Consider the following 22167-nt stretch of genomic DNA (forward strand, 5'->3'; position numbering starts at 1 on the left):
ACTCTTTTAAGAAGTTAAGAAATATATCTTCAAGTAGGAAAAGTGATGTAATTTTTGCTCTTCTTCTTTTTCATTCCTTTAGCTTTTTTCTCTATACATACTCATATTTTTTAAAGGAATAATTCCACAATAGAAGAAAAAGGTGGGCATAAACCTGTGTATAACTTTTAATTCCATCTGCATTTTGTCCCAATCTGTGTGTGTATTTAATAGTGCTCATAGTAAAAAAGATTTATAACTCTAACTTGTGTGTCACTTTACCAGTTAATTTCCTTGCTCACATTTATCTGATTTAGATTTCTTAGGAAATACTGATAATGATAATAATAAGAATGATGATGAAGAGGAAGAAGTTTAGTTACTTACACATGTCAAATAGCTAATGTGTCTGCAGTAGGCTTTGAACTCAAGTGTTTCTGGTTACAAATATAGAATTCTATCCATTACAATATCTTGTTAACATAGAACATTCATTTTAAGTTGAAATTTAGAGTGCCTAAAGTTCCAATGCCATTTTTACAATGAAAAAAGGATTAACTTACGTAAAAATTAGAGTACAGTAAATACATGAGGGTATCTCTTGTATTTCTTATGTTCAAACACAGTAGAAGTCAAAGAAGAGCAGATTGAAAAGTGCCATTTCTCCCCAAAGTATGATCTTATCTATGTGTATTATTTTTATTTCTTCCCCATTCCTTGGCTTCTCATCCTATAAGATACCTACTGCCCCATATAATCCCTTCCTCTGATGAGTCATCAGCTTCTATTTTTAAGGAAGTACCCAGACATTTTCATTCTATTACTCCTTACTAGGATATACTCTTATCTATGTGGATTTCTTTTCTTACTATGCCCCTCTAGATAGAAATATCTCTTCTCTATTCCTTCCTCCCAAATTTTAAGCACATTTTAATATGTTGTCTTTCACAATTAGGAGATAAACTTCTTGGAGGCCAAGCTTTTTACTTGTATGTTATCCCTAGTTCTTTGCATAGTGCCTGACACAGAGTATGCACTTAGGAATGCTTGTGGATTTGACTGTACTACTTGATTATCAAAGAAAACTTTATTTACTTCACAGTTGACTTAGAGCCTGGTCCTATGTCACTTATGTAGCATTCTTAGAAGAAATTATCCTAATTTTTAATGATGAATCATGTAAGAGAAGAAAAAATATTATTTCTGTTCATTCTTTCTATAATATACCATTTATGAAGTGACTAAATTGTACAAAATCCTATGCCAAATACCAACTCTTGTACAAAGTTTTAGAAAGGGTATATACTTTAATTTCATCTTGGTCTTGATGGATTTTTTTAAAAGATCAATTCCTCAATGGTCATTTGATAACATAATACCCATTTCTTCACCAATAGCATAAAAGGGCAAAAGCAATAAAATTAAAATACATTTTTATTTGAATATTATTGACAATTTGTTTGACCAAACCTTCTGCATGGCATTCTTCATCTCTGCATTTCTTAGTGTATAGATGAGAGGGTTAAGCATGGGTCCAATGACAGTATAAAACATGGAAAACTCCTTGTCATTTTTGCTGGCACTGGGAGGTCGAATATAGGTGGAAATACAGGGTACAAAGAAAAGAATAACAACCATGACATGGGAGCCACAAGTGGAGAGGGCTTTGCGTCGACCTTCTGATGAATGCTTTCGAAGATTGTATAATATGACAATGTAAGATGCCACCAATACAAGAAAGGTCGTTAATACAACCATCCCAGAATTAGCAATGACCAAGATATTAGCAATATGTGTATCTGCACAGACAAGTTTTAAGAGGGGTTTGACATCACATATATAATGATCTATTTGATTAGGGCCACAAAATGGTAACCGAACAACCATGAGCATCTGGGCAATAGCATGCCAAAAAGCCACCCCCCAGGCCATCAGGATCATTGTGTTACATCTCTGTCGATTCACTATGACCATGTAGTGTAAGGGTTTACAAATGGCGACATAGCGATCAAAGGCCATGGACACCAAGATGAACATCTCAACAGTAGCCAGAAAGTGAGCAGTAAAGAGCTGAGTCATACAGCTACCAAAGGATATGTTTTTTTCCTTAGCTATCAAGTCTCTAATGAGTCTGGGGACTATAGTGGATGTATAGGCCAAATCCATTAAGGACAAATGACAGAGAAAATAGTACATGGGTTGTTGGATCAAATGACTACATGTGATGGTGACAAAGATGATGAAGTTCCCCAGGAAGATTGCAAAATAGCAGAACAAGAAGATTACAAAGCACATCATTTTGAGGTCCTGGTTCATTAAAAGTCCCAAGAGAACAAATTCAGTGACATTGTTCTGATTTTCCATGTACTTCAGGTAATTTATATATATATATATATCCAGGAGCAATCTAATTCATCTGAAATCACACAGATTATGAAAAATTATCATCAATATCATGGCAGATGTAAAGTTTTTTTGATAGATTGTTTTATTTACAATGTATTATTAGCATTGATCATTTCATGCATTTAATTTGGGAAGATCTAGGTCTTAGAAAGTCTTTGAAAACTTGATACTTCAAATATATGCCTTCTTATGCTAACAAAGTCCCTTCATGTGTATGGTAAATTAAATAAATAAAGTTTTAAATATTATGATAATTTTAAAATCCATAAGTCTTTTATATTTATCCATTAGGAATATAATTTAATGCTAAAAATTTATTAATTTTGTACACTTAGTCACAAGAAAGCTAAGGTTAATTCATTGTCTTGGTAAAGAAAAATGTATAAATGTGTAACATTTAATAAAATTTACAAAAAGGAAAGACAACATAATTTGGTACTCATTTGGGGGTAATGGAATAATAATTTATTAAATACGAATATAATGGAAGATGTCCTAAAATGATTTCAAAATGCGAGTTGGAAATCAAATGTAAATGGATGGGAAAATACTTTTGAAGAGTAACTTGTATCCAGTCTTCTCCTCTGCCTCCCTTCCTCTCACTCTCAATTCATAGTCTACTCATTCTATGTACTTAAATCATTAAATGATTGACAAAAGGAAGAAGACAAAACAAAATAAAGAATTATCATTAAAAGCACATATCATGTCAAATAAAGACCAAATTTGATGACTCAATTATATATTGCGGGGGTGGGGGGTCAGCACAGCTGGGTCGCTCAGTGGATTGAGAGCCAGGCCGAGAGATGGGAGTTCCTAGGTTCAAATCTGGCCTCAGACACTACCTAGTTGTGTGACCCTGGGCAAGTCATTTAACACCTATTGCCTAGCCTTTAACACTCTTCTGCCTTAGTAGACAGAAGAAAAAGGTTTTAAGAAATAATAATAATAAGATTTATTACTAAGCCACATACTTATTTTTTGTTTATTGGATTTGGTTTGTCATGTAATCTTTGTGATTTTGTATGGAAAAAAGTCTCTTTGATAATGCAGATTGGCAAGTAAATTGTGAATTATAATTTCTGTGAATTATAAATTCTGAAATTTATAATGTTAAAGTTGTTTAAGGCACTTAGAGATTAAAAAATTTAACTAATACTAACCAGATAGCATTTATCAGTACAAAGACTTGAATTTATTATTATTTTTTTTACTGAATGCTGGAATTGAACTACTTTGTCTTGTGTATTGCAATCACTTAATAGTTAAATGCCACATCACTTCTGTATGAAGTGTTTATTTTAGGCAGAATGTTACGATAGTGCTGATTATAGGTTTAATATATGAACTTCCTTCATATTCCAGGTAAAATATCACTATCCATTCAGAAGTCTTTCCTAATCCCTAAATTCTAGTGTCTTCCTTCTGTTAATTATTTCCTATTTATCCTGTATGTAGCTTGTATAAATATATTTGCTTATTGTTGCTTCTATTGGATTGTGAGTTCCTCAAGGGCGGAGGATCTTTTGCTTTTATTTATATCCACAGTATTTAGTACTTGCTGGACAGAGAAATACTTAATAAATGCTGACTGAGTTGAGGGATATCTTCCTCATTTTGAGAAGAGGGTCTGAAAATTCCTAAAAAGAGAAAACTCTATTAGTATCTACCAGTATTCAGCATGAATTCTGAATATCTATAGCATTTCCTTTTTTTCCAAAATGATAGTTGTTTTTGGTATTTTATTTTTGTGTCAAAAATAATTTTAACTACTTTCAATGAGCAAATAAATAAAAGGAAAAAAGGATACATTATTTAAGGGTTATTTAAATTAAAAGTTACTTAAATTAAAATTATTTAAATATATTTTTGATACAAGGAATCAGTTCTTTTGGCAGTAATCTCCCTCTATATATTCTTTTGAAATTTGAAGGGCATAAATGGGATATTAATTAAAATTATTGAATTCACTCAAAACTATTAGGTCAGCGCCAGTTTATCCCCATATTTCTGCATCTAGTGAAGTATTTGAGAGTTGAAACTGGTGTAAGGAACATCTGAGTTCAAATTCAGCTGTGTCCCTCAGAAAGTCACTAAAATTCTGTTTTCATCAGTTTCTTAATCTGTAATGTGAGGATAATAATAGCATCTAACTAGCAATTTTCTTGTTAGGATAAAATTAGATAATGTTTGCAAAATGACCTTTGTGATAGTGACACAATAAAAGTAGAGGGGAAAAAAGAATTAACAAATCTGGGCTCAGAAGACTAGAGTTCTATTCTTGGCATTTGTATGACAAGTCTGGCCTCTAAAGGCATGTGTAGCCTTAGTCACTTAACCATGGAGTATCGACTTCCTTGTCTACAAGTGGGGATAAAATAGATTTCTGAAACCATATGATGAGCTTTTACCAGGCTAGATGATGTTAGAGAAAGATGTTTGGAAAGTATCAAATAGCACATCAAGGTAAGACGTAATCACTTGCATTAAAAACAAAACAAAACAATATTGAACAATCATGCATGTATAAACCAGTGGAACTGCTTCTCAGCTTCAAGAGGGGGCAGGAAAGATGAGGGAATCATGAGTCATGGAACCATGGAAAAATATTCTAAATTAAAAAAGGAATAAAAATCAATAAAACCATTGTCAACTAAATGCCTTCACTGCCCTTCTCCGCCTGTCATCTCAAATGCTTTGAAGAAGAGTAAAGTGCTGCATAAATGGAATATTAATTACTCACATTTTCATAAAAAATGAATGCTTTTTCAATGCACCTTGCTTACAGATACTAGTTAAAAGAATTTTCACCATCTCTATCACTTTGTAGTGTGTATGACCAATGAAGAGGAAACTCAGAGGCCAGGACTGAGGGATTGGAAAGACCAGAGTGAACCGAGAGAAGCATAGAAATGGAAAAGAATGGATTATAAAGAAGGATCTTGGAAGCCTGGCTTACTGAAGGCTCTATAAGTCTAAAGGGTATTAAGTCAAGTCTCCACACAGAAGTTTTAGTCTTTTGCAATGGCCTAATTCCACAATGTCTCCAATAAACGTCTATATTAGAGAAAGTTTCTAAAAATATATAAAGCATAATAATATATAAATAAACATGAATATTATATTTGTCATCTAATATAATTAACATCAATAAATAAATATATTGATAATATAATAATTAACTAAAATAAATAAAACATATAAAAGAAATAAATTCTGAGGTAGGCAACCTATTAGGTAATGTAGAAACCAAATATACAGAAGGTAGTAGAAAATATAATGTGTATATACGTACATACATATATTATATATAAATATTGTATATGAAGAAACTTACATTATTCCATATGACAAAACTGATTCATTAATGGTCTTCTCTGAAAAATTGATGTGTAGAAGCCTATGACCTAGCCATCCTTCTTAATAGAGACCTATTTAGAAGGTTTCTCCAAAGAAAAGAGAGCTGTGATGTATTTACAATTCATCTCAAGGTTCTTTCAGCACCTGGAAAGAGAAGAGGTCTTCTTTCAGATGGTATTCATTCAGTGAAATGTTATGTTTCAGGGTTGGAACTTATGGTCAAGAAATATTCCTTTTTCTCCCAGATCAGAGTCCAGAGAAGCACAAATATGTGCCTGAAGCTCTGGACATCCCATCAAACCTTTTGATAAAAGAAACTTCCAGGGCACCTTTGCTTAGCACCTTCTGATTTTAAAGGGAGGGGTAGGACTGAGGGATGGATTCCCAGAGGCATTTCAAGGCAGTCTACCAAATTAGAGACACACAGTACTGTACAGTAACTAGTGTGAGGGGAAATCACTTTTTCCCCTTTTTTGGCTCCTGTTAGATATATTCATTAACTATGAATATCAAACAACAAAACTTTGCTTTCCACTCCCACCCCTTTGCTTCACATGGGTGTGTACCTATGCACTAGCAATATTACACACTCCTACTGAGAATTTTAGAAGACCTGGAAATTTTATATCACTACAGGAATCATTTTGTTAGACAATGCAGCCATGGGGACAGAAAACATACAAAGACTTTTTAAAAAATATTTTCCTCACATGAATCATTCAAAGAAATATCTAGGGAGGCATGCTCACTTTTTAAAAGAGTCATTTGTTGCTTAATCTACGAGTATCTATTTTATTCCCATTAGTTCAAATTCCCATTCGTTTACCATATTGCTCTTTTGAGGATTATCTAAGACATATGTGCCACCAAATAGTTTCCCTTCCCTCTACAATTCTGTATCACTGAATACTCCTTTCCTTCCCTGGCAGGAATTAAAGTCTCCATCTGATAAGGATGGCAGGGGTAAAGGTTAACTCTATTCTACTTCTCTTATAAACCCAAGATGATATCCCCATGCTACATACTGTGAAGGGAACAGCCCTTTCAACACATAAGATCTTGTTGTAATTTAATTTTTTATTTATTTTTTATAAATATGTGTCTATTGCATTTTAATGTGACTCAGTTGGAATTAGATATTAGGGAAACATTGTTTAAGCTGAATTTCAAATGGGATAAATGTAAATTTTGGCACTTTGTTATAAAAATATCAATAGAAAATTTAAAAAAGGACATTTAGATTATTAATAAAGTTATTCTAATAAATAGCTTTAGGTTTTTGTTGGTTCAGGAACTAAAAATGGGTCATTTGGATATATCGTTCACAAAAGTACTATAATTTTGGTATGAATCAATAAGGATAAATCTGCCAGAACTAAGGAGACATTAATCTCAGTGCACTTTGCTTTCATCAGAACTTGTCAGCAGTTCACTGTTCAAGTCTTAGCTTCAAGGTATTTTTAAAAACTATTTTATTTTCCCAATTACATATAGTAACAATTTTCAATATACATTAATCCTTCCTTCCCTTCCCAGAGATGGTAAGCATTGAGATCTTCATTATACATGTATTGTCTTGAAAAACATACTTCCATATTGGTCATTGTTGTCATAGAATAATCACATAAAACCCAAACTCCAAAATAAAACCATAAATAAACTAATGTGAAAAACAATATGCTTTGAACTGCAAAAAACAATAAGTCTTTCTCTGTAGGTGGACAGCATCCTTTCTCATAAGTCTTTCAAAACTGTCCTGGATCATTGTATTTTTGAGAGTAGCTAAGTTTTTCACAGCTGATCACCATAAGATATTATTGTTACTATGTACAATGTTCTCTTGATTCTGCTTATTTTCTTTGCATCAGTTCATCATCAGTTTCAAGTGGAAAGTATTTTTTTTAATCTGTACCATACTAGTAAAAGATAGGGTTTATCACCTTTAAGCAGATGTAGAAAGATTAATATTATTTTGCCAAAAGGAAGGAAGTGGATTGATATACATTTATAGAATACAGGATAACTATGTCAAAAATGTATAGAAATATTAATAGTAATTGAACCTAATAACAGACACATGTTCATTGAATTTGATGACCGTAACTAAAAGTGACTATCAAGTAACTGAGATATATTATCCCTGTACGAACTCAGTCAGCAATGTAGTAACAGAACAGTACAAATATCTGAGTCATGTGGATTTGTTTGGAGAAAAAGGAAGCTTTATGATGATCATTTAGGACCAGATCAGTGACACGAGAAATTATAGAACAGTGATTCTTAAGGAGTCTGAATATAGTTATCAATCTAGGTTTTGTAAGAAAATGGTAAAAAAAATCACTATATATTTTATAAGCCTAACACCTACTGAAAGATTATGATGGCTAGAATTATACATCAAAAGCTTATATGGGCTAACAGATTACAAATTAGCTTCAAGGTTTAAAAAGGATATTGATAGGGGCAGCTGGGTAGCTCAGTGGATTGAGAGCCAGGCCTAGAGACGGGAGGTCCTAGGTTCAAATCCGGCCTCAGACACTTCCCAGCTGTGTGACCCTGGGCAAGGCACTCGACCCCCATTGCCTATCCTTACCAATCTTCCACCTATAAGTCAATACACAGAAGTTAAGGGTTTAAAAATTAAAAAAAAAGGATATTGATAAACTGGATAAAGGTGAGAGTAGGGCAACCAGTATGGTTAAAAACCCTGAGTTCATATTACATGAATATCACATAAATGGCATAAAAGGTCTAGGAAGTAAAGACTCAAAGTGGATATGATAGCTTCAAGTATATGAAGAGATATTATATATAAGAGATTTTCTTTTTCTGTTGGGCATCAAAGTACATAAGGAAGATTAATAATTAGAAAATCTAGAGAAGAAAATGTTGACTTAAAGTCGGGGGAGAACCCAAACACCTTAAAAATTAGAGTAATCTCAAAATGAAAAGAGATATTTGGAGACAGAGACAAAGAGATAGAGAAAGAGACAGAGATATTCCTTCATGCTTTTGAATATTTTCAATGAGAATGACTTTATCAACTCTCATAGCTATCAATTATGTAACTTCTTAACGTTTACAGAGTCAGTAAATGTTCTTGCTTTATCTTCATATGACTGAGAGATAGCTGCTGTTTTAGATGAAGAAAATGAGATTGAGAAAGGTTGAGTGATTTTCTCAGTGTCCCATAGCTAGTATGTATCTGGGGCAGTTTTAAACTAAAAAATATTATGATATATTAAGCTCAAATATGTCTTCCTTCCTGTATTTGTTGGAAAATATAACAAAGACTGTTGAAGTTCTTCTAAATGTCAAATTCAGTTGGTATGTGTTGTCTTGTCTTGAGATGCTTCTCAACTAGTGTAATCTAACTACACTACACTTACACACTCTTTATCATTAATGTAGCATATATTTATTGGACAGTGTTACACATTTAAAATATTTATCTCTTCTGTTATGAAAGCAAATGTCTTTGCTTTTAGATAATTGTTACAGCTGGAAATATATTACTTGTGAATGCAACAATGAATGCTTGTAAGTTATCATTTAAGTAGTGCTCATCCAGAGAACATCTTGACTCCAGAGTGGTCTTTCTCTGAGGGCCCTAATCCTTAAGTGAAGGTGAGGGGAAGAATGCTCTTAGTCCCTGCCATTCTCCTCAAAATCTTTTTGTGGCTCAAGATTGTTAACTATGTTCAAATAATTTCTCACTTAAGACCTCCCATGATATGCTGCAACTCTTACTTCATCAACTTAAAGTCATAGGACTCTTCTCCCACAGAGTTTATACACCAGCACAAATAGAAATCTCACAAAGTCATGATTTCTTTCCTATCTTCCATCATTCTTTGACATAAATCTTGGCTACTGAAATGTACTCAGTTAGTATTTCTGTCTATTAAAGTTATCCCTCTCCTTTAAAGTACAGGCAAAATAAGTCTTTTCTCCTTCAAGGCATTCTTGAATCCCAAATCTGAAATTATTTTAATTTCTCGGGTACTATCAAAACATGCTATATTTACATTTATATGAATTGTAATATTCTGAAAACTTATTTTTAGGTGGATGTAGCAGTTCACCAGACTCCCAATTTTAAAAAATTATTGAGGACTCCAAAAAATATTTGTTTATGAGTAGTGGGTCTATCAATATGTTATAACCCTTTTGAAATTTAAACTAATAAAGTTCAAAATATTTATTAATCCACTTGAAATAATAATAAGCTCATTATCCATCAACAAATTTTTGCAAGCATATTTTCCAAATTAAAAAAGAGAATGCTATATTATGAGATTTTTTTATATATCTCTTTAATTTTCAACTTTTAGAATAAACATCTATTATTATATTTCTTGCATTTCATTGTGTTAAGATTGATGAGGTTTCTTTAATATGTAAAGAATATTTAGGTCACAGATATATAGTTGAAAAAGGAGGTATATTTTAATAGAAAATATCAATATTATTATAAAAGTAATTTTGACATTGACAGTACCTTTACATTTTCTCAGGGATCCTCAGAGGTCTTTAGCCTATTCTTTGATAAACAGTGTTAGTATATATGTCACAAAGTCTCAGAATCTTCATTATTAAATATCTACCAAGTCTTTATCCATTTATTTATTGAAGACCTACAAGGGTATATTTGGTGAATACTGTAAGAGATTGGAGATCCATAAAATCATTACAAAATATACTCCTCTTTGGGAAGGATCAAATATTTGGAAGTTGTTCTTGTCTCCACATAAAACCTAAATTTTCATCTCTGTGTCATCCACACATTGTTTCTGTTTCTATTTCAGATAGCAAACAGAAAAAAAGGTGAATCAATTCTGTACATGGTTTTAACTTCAAAATATAATTGACCTATTAGTTCTATTCATCTGAGAGCTAGACAGGGTCAATGACCATACCTTAGGTATACTTTTAGGCCAACGCTTGAAAGCTTACGTCTTACATGTATACAGTAGGCACTTAATAATTGACATTTTTATTATGATGTCTTGATTTATTGCCATGTAAAATATTACAAACATAACATAATGTATTTTTAAACTGCATTATTTTGTTAAAATATGTTCTGAATGTTAAGGGGAAACAAAAGATGATTTTAAAATTAATGAATCGATTAAATTTTGAAAGTATCAAACTTTTACAATGTGTCAAGTCCTGTGCTAAAGATTTGTAATGCAAATAAAGTCAAATAATGTCACTGCCTCCAGGAATTTTACACTCACTCTTTAGGAAGCTAAGAACACATTTAAGAAAGTGATGATCAAGGAAGCATATTTTAATATGGAAAATTTGCAGTGATTATGGGTGGAATGAAAAAGTGCAGGTTGACAGTCTATGTCAGAGGATTTGGAGTGAGAGTCATTCTTATAGGTCCATGTAGGCAAAGGCATGGCACACTGGTCCCAACGGCATGGAAGGGGCTGCTCCATTCCCCCTCTCCACAGATCCTGAGGACATTTTTTGAATTCCCCACCCCTCTGTCCAGCACCCAATGGGAGCACCTTCTTCCCTCTACTGTCTTGATGTTGTAGTTTGGGTACATGACCTTAAGAACTTTTGCCAGTGCTATTATAGGGCATTGATTAATTCTATTATTTTCTGAATAAAGAAACTAAGATATGGGAAAGTTAACCAATTTGACAAAAGTTATTCAAATAAGAAATGTAAAACAATTTGTAACTCTTCCTTTTTTGTCTACTACATTTCTGCAACAGGCTTGCCCTTTAGCAACAACCAGTCTTTTGCTCTCCACCTTACCAACAGATTGTATTAATTATAAGAATAAAAATTCATTGAGATTATAGATCATCTTGTTTTCTTGTGTTTATATCCCTAATGCTTCATACAGTTTTTGTGACCCAAGTTCTTAATAGATTACTATTTCTCATTCTCTTCTTTTTCTCATGTTCTCATTCTCTCATTTTCTCTCTCACTTTCTCTTTCTTTCTCTCCCTCTCTGACTCTCTCCTCTGCTCTCTCTCCCTCTCTCTCTCTCTCTCTCTCTCTCTCTATATATATATATANAAGGGGGAATATAATTTTTTTATTTGTACAAATAAATTCTGTATATCCTAGTATAATATATTAACAAAATAAATTAATCACACTGAGTAGATACTAGTGGTGGTAAATTGGGAATCAGGAAAGATCTTTTTGAGGAGATAGACTTTGAGTTTAGTCCAGAAGGAAGCCAAGGAAGCTAAATGGGGAAGATGAAGTTTTGGCATTGGGTATAGCCAATAGAAATAAATGGACTTTGGAAAAGGAGTGTAATTAATGAGGATAAACAAGTAAGTCAATGTACTGTGTGGAAGGCAAGAAGTATTTGAAAATTCCATCTGGAAACTGAAGGTTCAAAAACCAAGATTCTTGCTTTTTAAGCATGGCTTTTTAGTCTTTTTAAAAATTATATATATATATATATATATATATATATATAAATTCTTTATCATTCTTGCCTTTTCTATTTTTGATTTTTGCAAATGGCTAATATGGACAGGTGTTTTACATGATTTCACATGTACAAATGATATCATATTGCTTTCCTTCACAAGAGGGTATTGAACAGCAAAGAAGGAGGGATAGAATTTAGAAATCAAAATTGCTTTAAATTATTATTATAAATAAATAAAAAGAGGAAAAATAAAGTTTATCCCTAAAAACAGATGAAAGTGGTAGCAAGTAGTCATTTATTCAGAGATTTAAATGAAAAGTCAAGTAAAAATTCTATTTTATTTGAATTTCATAAATATTTTTGTTGTCCACACCTTCTTCATAGCATTCTTCATCTCTGTATTTCTCAGTGTGTAGATGAGAGGGTTCATCATAGGTGCAATGACTGTGTAAAACATTGAAAACTCCTTGTCATTTTGGCTGGCACTGGGAGGTGGAATATAGGTGGCTATACAAGGTACAAAGAATAGTACAACAACCATGACATGGGAAGCACAGGTTGAGAGGGCTTTACGTCGAGCTTCTGATGAATGGTTCCTAAGATTATATAATATGACTATGTAAGATGCCACCAAGACCAGAAAAGTAGCCAACACAACCATCCCAGTATTTGCAATGACTAAGATATTAGGAATGCGTGTGTCAGTGCAGACAAGTTTTAAGAGGGCTTTCACATCACATATATAATGGTCTACTTGATTAGGACCACAGAAAGGCAGTCTAATGACCATGAGCATCTGGGAAATAGCATGCCAAAAGGCAACCACCCAGGCCATCAAGAGCATTATGTTGCATCTTTGTCGGTTCACAATTATCATGTAATGCAAAGGTTTACAAATGGCAACATAACGATCAAAGGCCATAGACACCAGAATGAACATTTCAACACCTGAAAGAAAATGAGCAGTAAAGAGCTGTGTCATACAGCAATTATAGGAGATATATTTTTGCTTGGCAATTAAGTCTCTGATTAACCGAGGAACCACAGTGGAAGTATAGGCGAGATCCATGTAAGACAAATGACAAAGAAAATAGTACATAGGCTGTTGGATCAAATGACTACATATGATAGTGATAAAGATAATGATATTACCAAAGAATATGGCAAAATAACATAACAAGAAGATTACAAAACACATCACCTTAACCTCCTCATTCATGTAAAGTCCCAAGAGAACAAATTCTGTGACATTGTTTTGATTTTCCATATATTTAAAGTAGGTGATGGCTTGCCAGGAGGAATCTAATTCATCTGAAATTTGAACAAATATAATAAATCAGTTAAATTGCTGAGTTTGTAGAGGCTTTTGAATGGAAATCTCATTAGTAGATCATGGATGCAATTTTAATTTTATAATTTGACTTTATTTTCTATACACTTAAATGAGAAGACAAAAGCTTGTCTTAATTTCATTCAAATGAGGGATATTCTTATAAAATTATGTACCTATAGCCCTTCTCATGCTATTAAAATCCATTTATACCTGTAAGTTAGAAATGCAACAAACTTTTAAAGACCTGATTAAATCACAAAAGTCCACTTAATAGACTACCAAATCATGAAGATTTTTTTTGAGCACATGCCATACATAAGGTAGTTCTTAAAATTAAAATGCATTCATTAAAAAAGAAAATTCCTAAATTTATTTGTTTATGTAAAGTGTATAATATGAGTATATTTTCAGGGAAAGTGGAATAAATATTAAGTATGAATATGATAGTTCATCAAAAGACTCTTTAGGGGGCAGCTGGGTAGCTCAGTGGAGTGAGAGTCAGGCCTAGAGACAGGAGGTCCTAGGTTCAAACCCGGCCTCAGCCACTTCCCAGCTGTGTGACCCTGGGCAAGTCACTTGACCCTCATTGCCCACCCTTACCACTCTTCCACCTATGAGACAATACACCAAAGTACAAGGGTTAAAAAAAAAAAGACTCTTTAAAATACTTTTTGGAAAACCAGGAGGAAAAAAAAAGTAGAAAACAAAACTTCTCCCACTCCTGATCCATCTTACATAGTCAATTAGCAGTCAGTGAGAAATTATAGGCTTTCAAAAGATGAAATGAATTGGAAATGTTTAAAGCATGACAGGCTCAGCTCCCATACTTGATGTTTTAAAATATAATGAGAAAAATTTGACAATGTGTTAAAAATGAAACAAAAACACTTATGAATTTATTTCCATTCCTGGAAAAGAAGTGTGGATTAATGAATAAGTGAATAGGTTCCTCTGATTTCCATAAATTCAGGGGTGAAAAAAAATTAGTACAGGGTGAAGGAGAAAGAAATGAGATTAAGAGGAGTAAAGACCATTACTGTGATAATTTTAAGAGACTTAGGTATCGGTGTATTTTTACAACTTGTGTAGCAATTGAGTTTTTAATATAAATATTATGATTTTCTGGACTTTGAGGGAAAAGGTAAAAATCACCATCCTCTTGTTTCCCCTTTGTATCATATTTTCTTCTGATTTTCTTAAATAAAAGTATCTTCCTACTCTAGACTCATACTCTAGGTATGTTCCTTACCCCTTTCTTCCATTATCCCTCTTCTTTTCCTTCACATCATCTTCCTTCTTTTTTTTACAACTTGTGAGAGTCCTTGGATAAAGTTAAAGATTACTACTAATCCTATACTCAAATATTTCAAGCTTGGAAGGACATATCAGAATTTTCCTTAGCTAATTCCACTCCTGGCATAGATGTAGAGAACACAGATCCAATATCATTACTGTTTTTAATAAATTAAACATTTTTTGACATGGGGTAAATATTAACAATAATGTTTGCAGCAAGCTTCCCACTATCAAGCAATTTTGAACCATAATACTTGGATTTTAATACTTAATTCCTAATACTATAAAAGAAAATGTAGAATTAGGACAGATGGGAACAATGATGGAAAGAAAAGTCAAATTAGATTCATGATTGAATTAGTATAACTTGTAAAGGAAATAAGACATTAATTCATAATATATTTGAGGTGAAGGGAAATTATTGTTGTTCAGTCATTTCAGATGTGTCTAACACTTCACAACCATATTTGGAGTTTTCTTAGTCAAGATACTGGAGTAGTTTCCCATTTCCTTCTCCAGAAAGAAGATAGCAGAGAAAGAAGACAAAACAAAACCATCCATGCAAAGTACAGGGAAAGGAATTATAATTTGATTGCTCTAAGGAAATTCCAGGTAATAAAATTCCCTCTTCAAGTTAAGGTTAGTGCCTTTTCTTCAAGTTATGATCTTAGAGACCTGCCTAGAACACTGAGAAGTGATTTGCCAAGATTTAAAGAGGCAATGTTTTTCAGAGGTACTACCTTACTTAGCGCATGTAAAATATGAACAACTATGTATCTATATAATTATTTTCCCATTAATATAAAATGTTTCTGTTTCTAATGAGAACATCCTTCAGGCTTTCATTAATAGGGAATACACAAGTTTTTCACATGTTTTATTCTATGAATATTCACTCTTTTACCATCATGTAGCTGACTGAAAAATGTATGTAATATATAATATCCCACTACTTAAACAATTAGTATCTAAATCAAATTAAATGAAGCAAGCCATCTATAATATTTTGTTACATGCCTAGCATTCCACCTGAAAATTGATGTAGCTTTTGATTTGATATAATCTATTAACTCAAATTCCCTTTCATTAGTACTACCATACATGCATCCTAATAATGCAAGATTCTTTGATCCATAAAAATCCCAGATACCTCTGATCATTAATATCAAATAAGGCATAAAAAAGGAGACATGGGCTCACCAATTCTTGTCACCATAGTCTTTAAGTAGAAACAGAAGAGAAGCCAAGTTGAAGAGAGAGATTTCCTATAGGTAGTGAAGCCCTACTCATGTTCTCATTGCTGAGTACTATTTTATTCCTTGCATCAAGCCCTAGAAAATTGCAGAACTTTCTGGGCAAGGTACATAACCACATTTAAAAAATGATTTAACCAAATATACAGAAAAGAAAAGAAAAAAAACAGGTTAATTATGAGTGCTTTTCATTTAGATTATGAGATGCATTGAGAAAGATTTCCTTCACAATATAAACATCTATCTATTTCTATCTATTCCTGTATTTAGATATATCTTTATTGTGAAAACTAATATATGCATATAAACTTTTAAAACTTGGTTACCTTTTAAAAATTTAAGGTCCTTAAATTTCTGTACACAAAGACCTATTTTATTAATATCGAGATCCTACCAATATAGTACATATAAAAAGTCATGATATGACATTGTCTACATAGATTTAAAAAAATGATGGCCACTCCAATAGCAGTAGAAAAGGGTACGGATATGATGAACAGACGATAAAGCATATAGAAATTAGGGAATAAATAGAATTAATGGATCAAAACTGACCTAAAATATGGTTTAAGCATTGATAAATGTCTAGGAAAATCACTGGGTAATTTATGTATTCAATTAGTAGATTCCAGATAACAAGAGGATGAAGAAGGAGCTAGGATACTGGGAATGGACCATATATGGTGAAATTAATGTACAAAATGGACAACAGTCACCCAGAATGGGCTGGATTAGTTAGGTAGTAGTCTGTATTATTCAAGATAACTACCACAAAGGTGAGATAAATCAGAGGTCTACTATAATTTAATTTCTCAGTAGTAAAATCCTATAAATTGAATGTTAATTTCTGTGTTCCTCTGCCTCTGTATCTTTTTATCTCATTGGATTTTCACTTTACCTGTATATGCCACTCATTAATATCATCAAGTAACACTGGTGAAGCTACCCATATATTTTAGTTTAAATAACTAAATTCTAACACTTCATCATTTCAGAGGGGAAAAAATGTACCATTTATTATGAAGAAATTATGTTTATGTTACCAATGTGCAATTCTTGTTCCCAGAGCTATGAATAGTTTCTATCAATTACTAAAAAAATGTTAATTGGAGCCACCTTAAATCAATTAATTTCCAAAATTCTGATTGAGATTGTCTTTGTTACCATTTTAGAAAGAAGCCTCATCTCTGTGATTCAAAGGGGGGGGGAGTTAAGTATTATAATATAGAGCACTATATTTGATTGAGGAGGATCATTGAAAACATAATCTACAGCAGAAAGAATGTTAGCTGTCTTGTAATCTCATCCCTCTGTTTTACAGATAGAAACTGATAGTATTTTAATGACTTAATATCCTATAGCTAAAAAATAAACAGTCATAATTCAAACCTTGGTTTGATCATTAAGAAGCACTTCATTGTGGAGGCAGCTGAGTGTCTCAGTGGATTTCGAGCCAGGCCTAGAGACAGGAGGTATTATATTCAAATCTAAACTCAGATACTTCCCAGCTGTGTTACCCTGAGCAAGTCACTTAACCCCCATTACCCAGCCTTTACTGCTCTTTTACCTTGGAACCAATATATAGTGTTGATTCTAAGATAGAAGGTGAAGGTTTAAAAAAGTAAAAGAAATGATTCATTAGAAAATTCAGTTTAACAATAAGAGGACACAAGTCAATGCAATTAGGGCCACAGGTTAGAGGGTGGTGAATGGGTAAAGATAGAATGTTTCGATTCCTAGAAATGACTCTGCGCAGACTAAATATGTAGATATGGGAAAGCCACCAGATAGAAATTTAGAAATAGACAGTAGGAAAGAGACAATAAAAAAAGATGGAGAGGCAAAGACAAAGAAACAAAGAGAGTGACAAAGAAAGAGAGACAAAAATAGATAAATATTCAAAAAAAACTAACAAAACAACCCAAGAGAGACAGAAAGAGAAAGAGAAATGCAATGAAGGAAATAAAATGCAGATGAATGAATAAATAAAACTTACCTAAAGGCAAAAGAAGCTTTGAAAACAATTCAACTCAAACCAAAATAGTTCTTCTGCCTTCTTGAAAGGAAATATAGTATAGTGGAAAATGTAGGGAATTCATGTCATGATTTACATAGAATTGAATACTAGCTGTTATAGTTAATATTTGTGTATCCACTAAAAATTAACTGACTCTCTGAGTTCATTTCTTAATCCATAAAATGGAAACCTGTATTCCTTATCTCACTGAGTGAATATAAGAATTAAAGAAAATGATCTAGGTAAATGTTTTTTTTTTTAATTTTTAAATGATTTTTAAAATACCAGATATCATTAATTCTTCAATACTTAATTCAGTTGACAATATCTCCTTGTGGAATCATTACACTATCTTGTAGTCTACTTATTTAGGCATATAAGATATTTCCCTATAAAATGTAAACTTAGTTATTCACTAATAGCCAGATCAAATGGAAGATGGAAAGAAATATATTCCAATTTGTATGGAAAAAAGAGAAGATGCCACAATAGAAAACATCCTGGAGTCAGCAGACCATCAATATAGTTCTGACAAGTGTAAAAAATTTTGTTTGTGTTCTAATGTAGCTGTAAATTTCTCAATTTCAACATATTCAAAAATGGAAAATAAAAATCGCTTACATGAGAGGGACTTGACTATCAGGTCAAACAATTCAAAGGGAAAGGGCTTAGAAAGTGTCAGGTGTTAAGCCAAAGTAAGGATTAATCACTCTACTAAAAATTTTGTCAAACAAAATGTCATTCAGTCAGTTCTCAAGTTCATTCCATTACTAATATAGAGTGACTATAAATTGAGAAAATATGTTTGACTTTTTTTCTGGCATTAACACATGCCTTATATAGGGATAGTCTAAGGAAGACTGGAGTGAACAAAAATATAAAATGTGACAGGATGTGAGATAATTAAAAAAAAAAAAACTTACATTCTCATATATGACAAGGTAGATTCATCCCTGATTGATATTACTTCATGAAAAACAAATGTAGAATCTGAAACCCTTACTTCTCCCTGAGCAGTCGCATCAGTCAGCTGTGGATTCTTGGCATGTCTCAAAAAAGGATCTCATATCTGTATCTTTTGTCACAAGTCATTCCAAGTCTGTCTCTTGTATTGCTTAAAAGATGACAGTTTTTTTCAGAGTAATGTTAATTCTTTTGGATCCCTTATCATCTTGAAAACTGTCTTCTCTTCTAGACATGATCCCAGAGAAGGACAAACAGATGTCCTAAATCTCTGACTCCTCATCAAAATTTTAGACTGAAAAAAAATTCTAAGGGAGCTTTATCTAGAATTCTCTGATTTTACAGGTACATGTGGAACCAGGAGATGGAATCCCAGAGGCATTTTTAGGCAACCAAAATTTTAGACTATTAAAGCAGACTGGCAAACTTTGTTGCAGAGGGAAATGATGTGTTTTTTTTTTTCTCTTTTGCTTTTTGGCTCCTGTCATGTGTCCTCAATACCAGTAATATAAAAGTTAGACATTATACTTTTGACATTCAGCTGCCTCCACTAAAAGATATATTAACAAATACCTTTTTAAAAATATTATTTTTCTACAACTACATGAAAAAAGGGATTTATCTTTTTTTAAGTTTGAGCCAAATTCTTACCCTCATTTATCCCTGTTTATGGCAATCAAACTGATATAGATTTTACATGTATTTCAATAATACATATTGTCCCAATAAAATTTCAGAAAAACATTGGGACACAATATCATCAGAGAAAGGTCATGATGCAAGAGATGTAGAAAATTAGAGATCTTGATTTCCTTTTTTTTAAAACCCTTAACTTCTGTGTATTGAATTATAGGTGGAAGAGTGATAAGGGTAGGCAATGGGGGGTCAAGTGACCTGCCCAAGGTCACACAGCTGGGAAGTGTCTGAGGCCGGATTTGAACCTAGGACCTCCCATCTCTAGGCCTAGCTCTCAATCCACTGAGCTACTCAGCTGCCCCTTTCCTTTTTCTTTTGTCAAATTTTGAGTCATTTGTAATAATAACTAGGGGGAAACACTCATTTTAAAGCAATACATCATTAAAAATCTTTATCATTTTGTTTTGTTCCCAATATTTTAAAATAATTGCTCTCTTAAATACTGCTTATAATATACATCTCACTAACTCATTTCCTTCATGATTTTTGCAGCATTTGAAATGATTGAACATACCTCCTCTATTATGTTCTTTTGATTTCTACTTTTTAATGTGATATATCACTTTATCTTGGTTTTCTTTCCACTTTGTAACATTTATTGAAATGTAACATTCTAAGGCATCAGTCTAACGGAATAATTATAAAGGTAATGGATAGATAGATGAATAGATAGATAGATAGATAGATAGATAGATAGATAGCATGACAGATCGATACATAAAAATAAAAATAACATTACTTCTAAGTTCTTCTACGTTAATTTTAAAATATAAATAGTATTCATACTCCAATTTTGATGTTGTTCAATAGGTTTAATTGGGTCCAACTTGTCATAACCGAATTTTTTAAGATTTTAAAATATTTTTTTAAAATTTTTAGAAAATTTTCTATGGTTCCATGATTCATATTCTTACTTTCGCCTTCACCCCTCCAAAGACCTCCTCCCATAGCTTAAACACATTTCCACTGGTTATAACATGTGTCATCTATCTATTTCCATATTATTGACAATTGCATTGGTGTGGTGGTTTCGAGTCTACATCCCCAATCATGTCCGCATCAACCCATGTGTTCAAGCAATTGTTTTTCTTCTGTGTTTCCACTCCGGCAGTTCTTTCTCCGCATGTGGGTAGCATTATTTTCCATAAGTCCTTCAGAATTGTCCTGGGTCATTGCATTGCTTCTAGTACATAAGTCCATTACATTTGATTTTACCACAGTGTATCAGTCTCTGTGTACAATGTTTTCCTGGTTCTGCTCCTTTCACTCTGCATGAGTTCCTGGAGGTCTTTGCAGTTCACATGGAATTGCTCAAGTTTATTATTCCATTGAGCACAATAGTATTCCATCACTAGCATATACCACAATTTGTTCAGCCATTCCCCAGTTGAAGGGCATACCCTCATTTTCCAGTTTTTTCCTACCACAAAGAGTATGGCTATACATATTTTTGTACAAGACTTATCTATAATCTCTTTGGGGTACAAATGCAGCAATGGTATGGCTGGATCAAAGAGCAGGCATTCCTTTAGAGCTCTTTGGGCATAATTCCAAATTGCCATCCAGAATGGTTGGATCAGTTCACAACCCCACCAGCAATGTATTAATGTCCCAATTTTGCCACATCCCCTCCACCAGTCATTACTCTTTCCTCTTGTCATTTTAATCAATCTGCTAGGTGAGAGGTGATACCTCAGAGGTTTTTTTTTTAATTTGCATTTCTCTAATTATTAGAGATTTAGAACACTTTGTCATGTGCTTATTGAGAGTTTTGATTTATTTATCTGAAAATTGCCTAATCATATCCCTTGCCCATTTATCAATTGGGGAATGGCTTAATTTTTTATACAATTGATTACTTCCTTGTATATTTGAGTAATTAGATGTCCGCCAGAATATTTTTTGGTATAAATATTGTTTTCCTATTCCACTGATCCTCCCTTCTATCTCTTGATCACATGGGTTGATGAGGATATGATTGGGGATGTAGACTCTAAGCAATCACCCTAATGCAAATATTAATAATATGGAAATAAGTCTTGATCAATGACACATGTAAAACTCAGTGGAATTGCTCATTGGCTACAGGAGGGGGTGGGGGGATGGTATGCTACAAAAGCCTGAAGCTAATGGAGTAGCATGGAAGCTGGTAAAGAAGTCCCCTATATGTGTCAAGGTTTAAATATTTATTCAGGACCTGAACTGCAAGAGCCCTTAGTTTGGAGCTTCCATGTTTTTCCCTATCATCCCATCTTTCATGGAAGAGGTCTGGCTAACCTTCTGGAATGCCTTCATCAAAAAAGAACATAGCTAAGCCAAATGCAGAACAATGCAAGTGGTTAATAAACAACCTAACAGTTCAGAACTGAGGTGAATACAGATGGAACAGCATGAAGCTGTGGCATGGAGTATCCTGACAGTTCAGAACTAAGATACAGAACCATATACA

The 22167-nt window shown here is 32.9% G+C and overlaps 2 protein-coding genes across 2 annotated transcripts; both read right to left on the reverse strand.

Annotated features, from left to right (window-relative positions):
* Positions 1-1413: 1413 nt before the first annotated feature.
* On the reverse strand, positions 1414-2343 carry LOC123252121 (olfactory receptor 4P4-like). The gene has a single exon (XM_044681507.1). The coding sequence runs from the start codon at positions 2341-2343 to the stop codon at positions 1414-1416; it is 930 nt and encodes a 309-aa protein (XP_044537442.1).
* Positions 2344-12497: 10154 nt separating this feature from the next.
* LOC123252872 (olfactory receptor 4P4-like) lies at positions 12498-13427 on the reverse strand. The gene has a single exon (XM_044682104.1). The coding sequence runs from the start codon at positions 13425-13427 to the stop codon at positions 12498-12500; it is 930 nt and encodes a 309-aa protein (XP_044538039.1).
* Positions 13428-22167: the final 8740 nt, after the last annotated feature.

Source organism: Gracilinanus agilis, chromosome 6 (genome assembly GCF_016433145.1).
Source record: "Gracilinanus agilis isolate LMUSP501 chromosome 6, AgileGrace, whole genome shotgun sequence".
Classification (NCBI taxonomy): Eukaryota; Metazoa; Chordata; class Mammalia; order Didelphimorphia; family Didelphidae; genus Gracilinanus; species Gracilinanus agilis.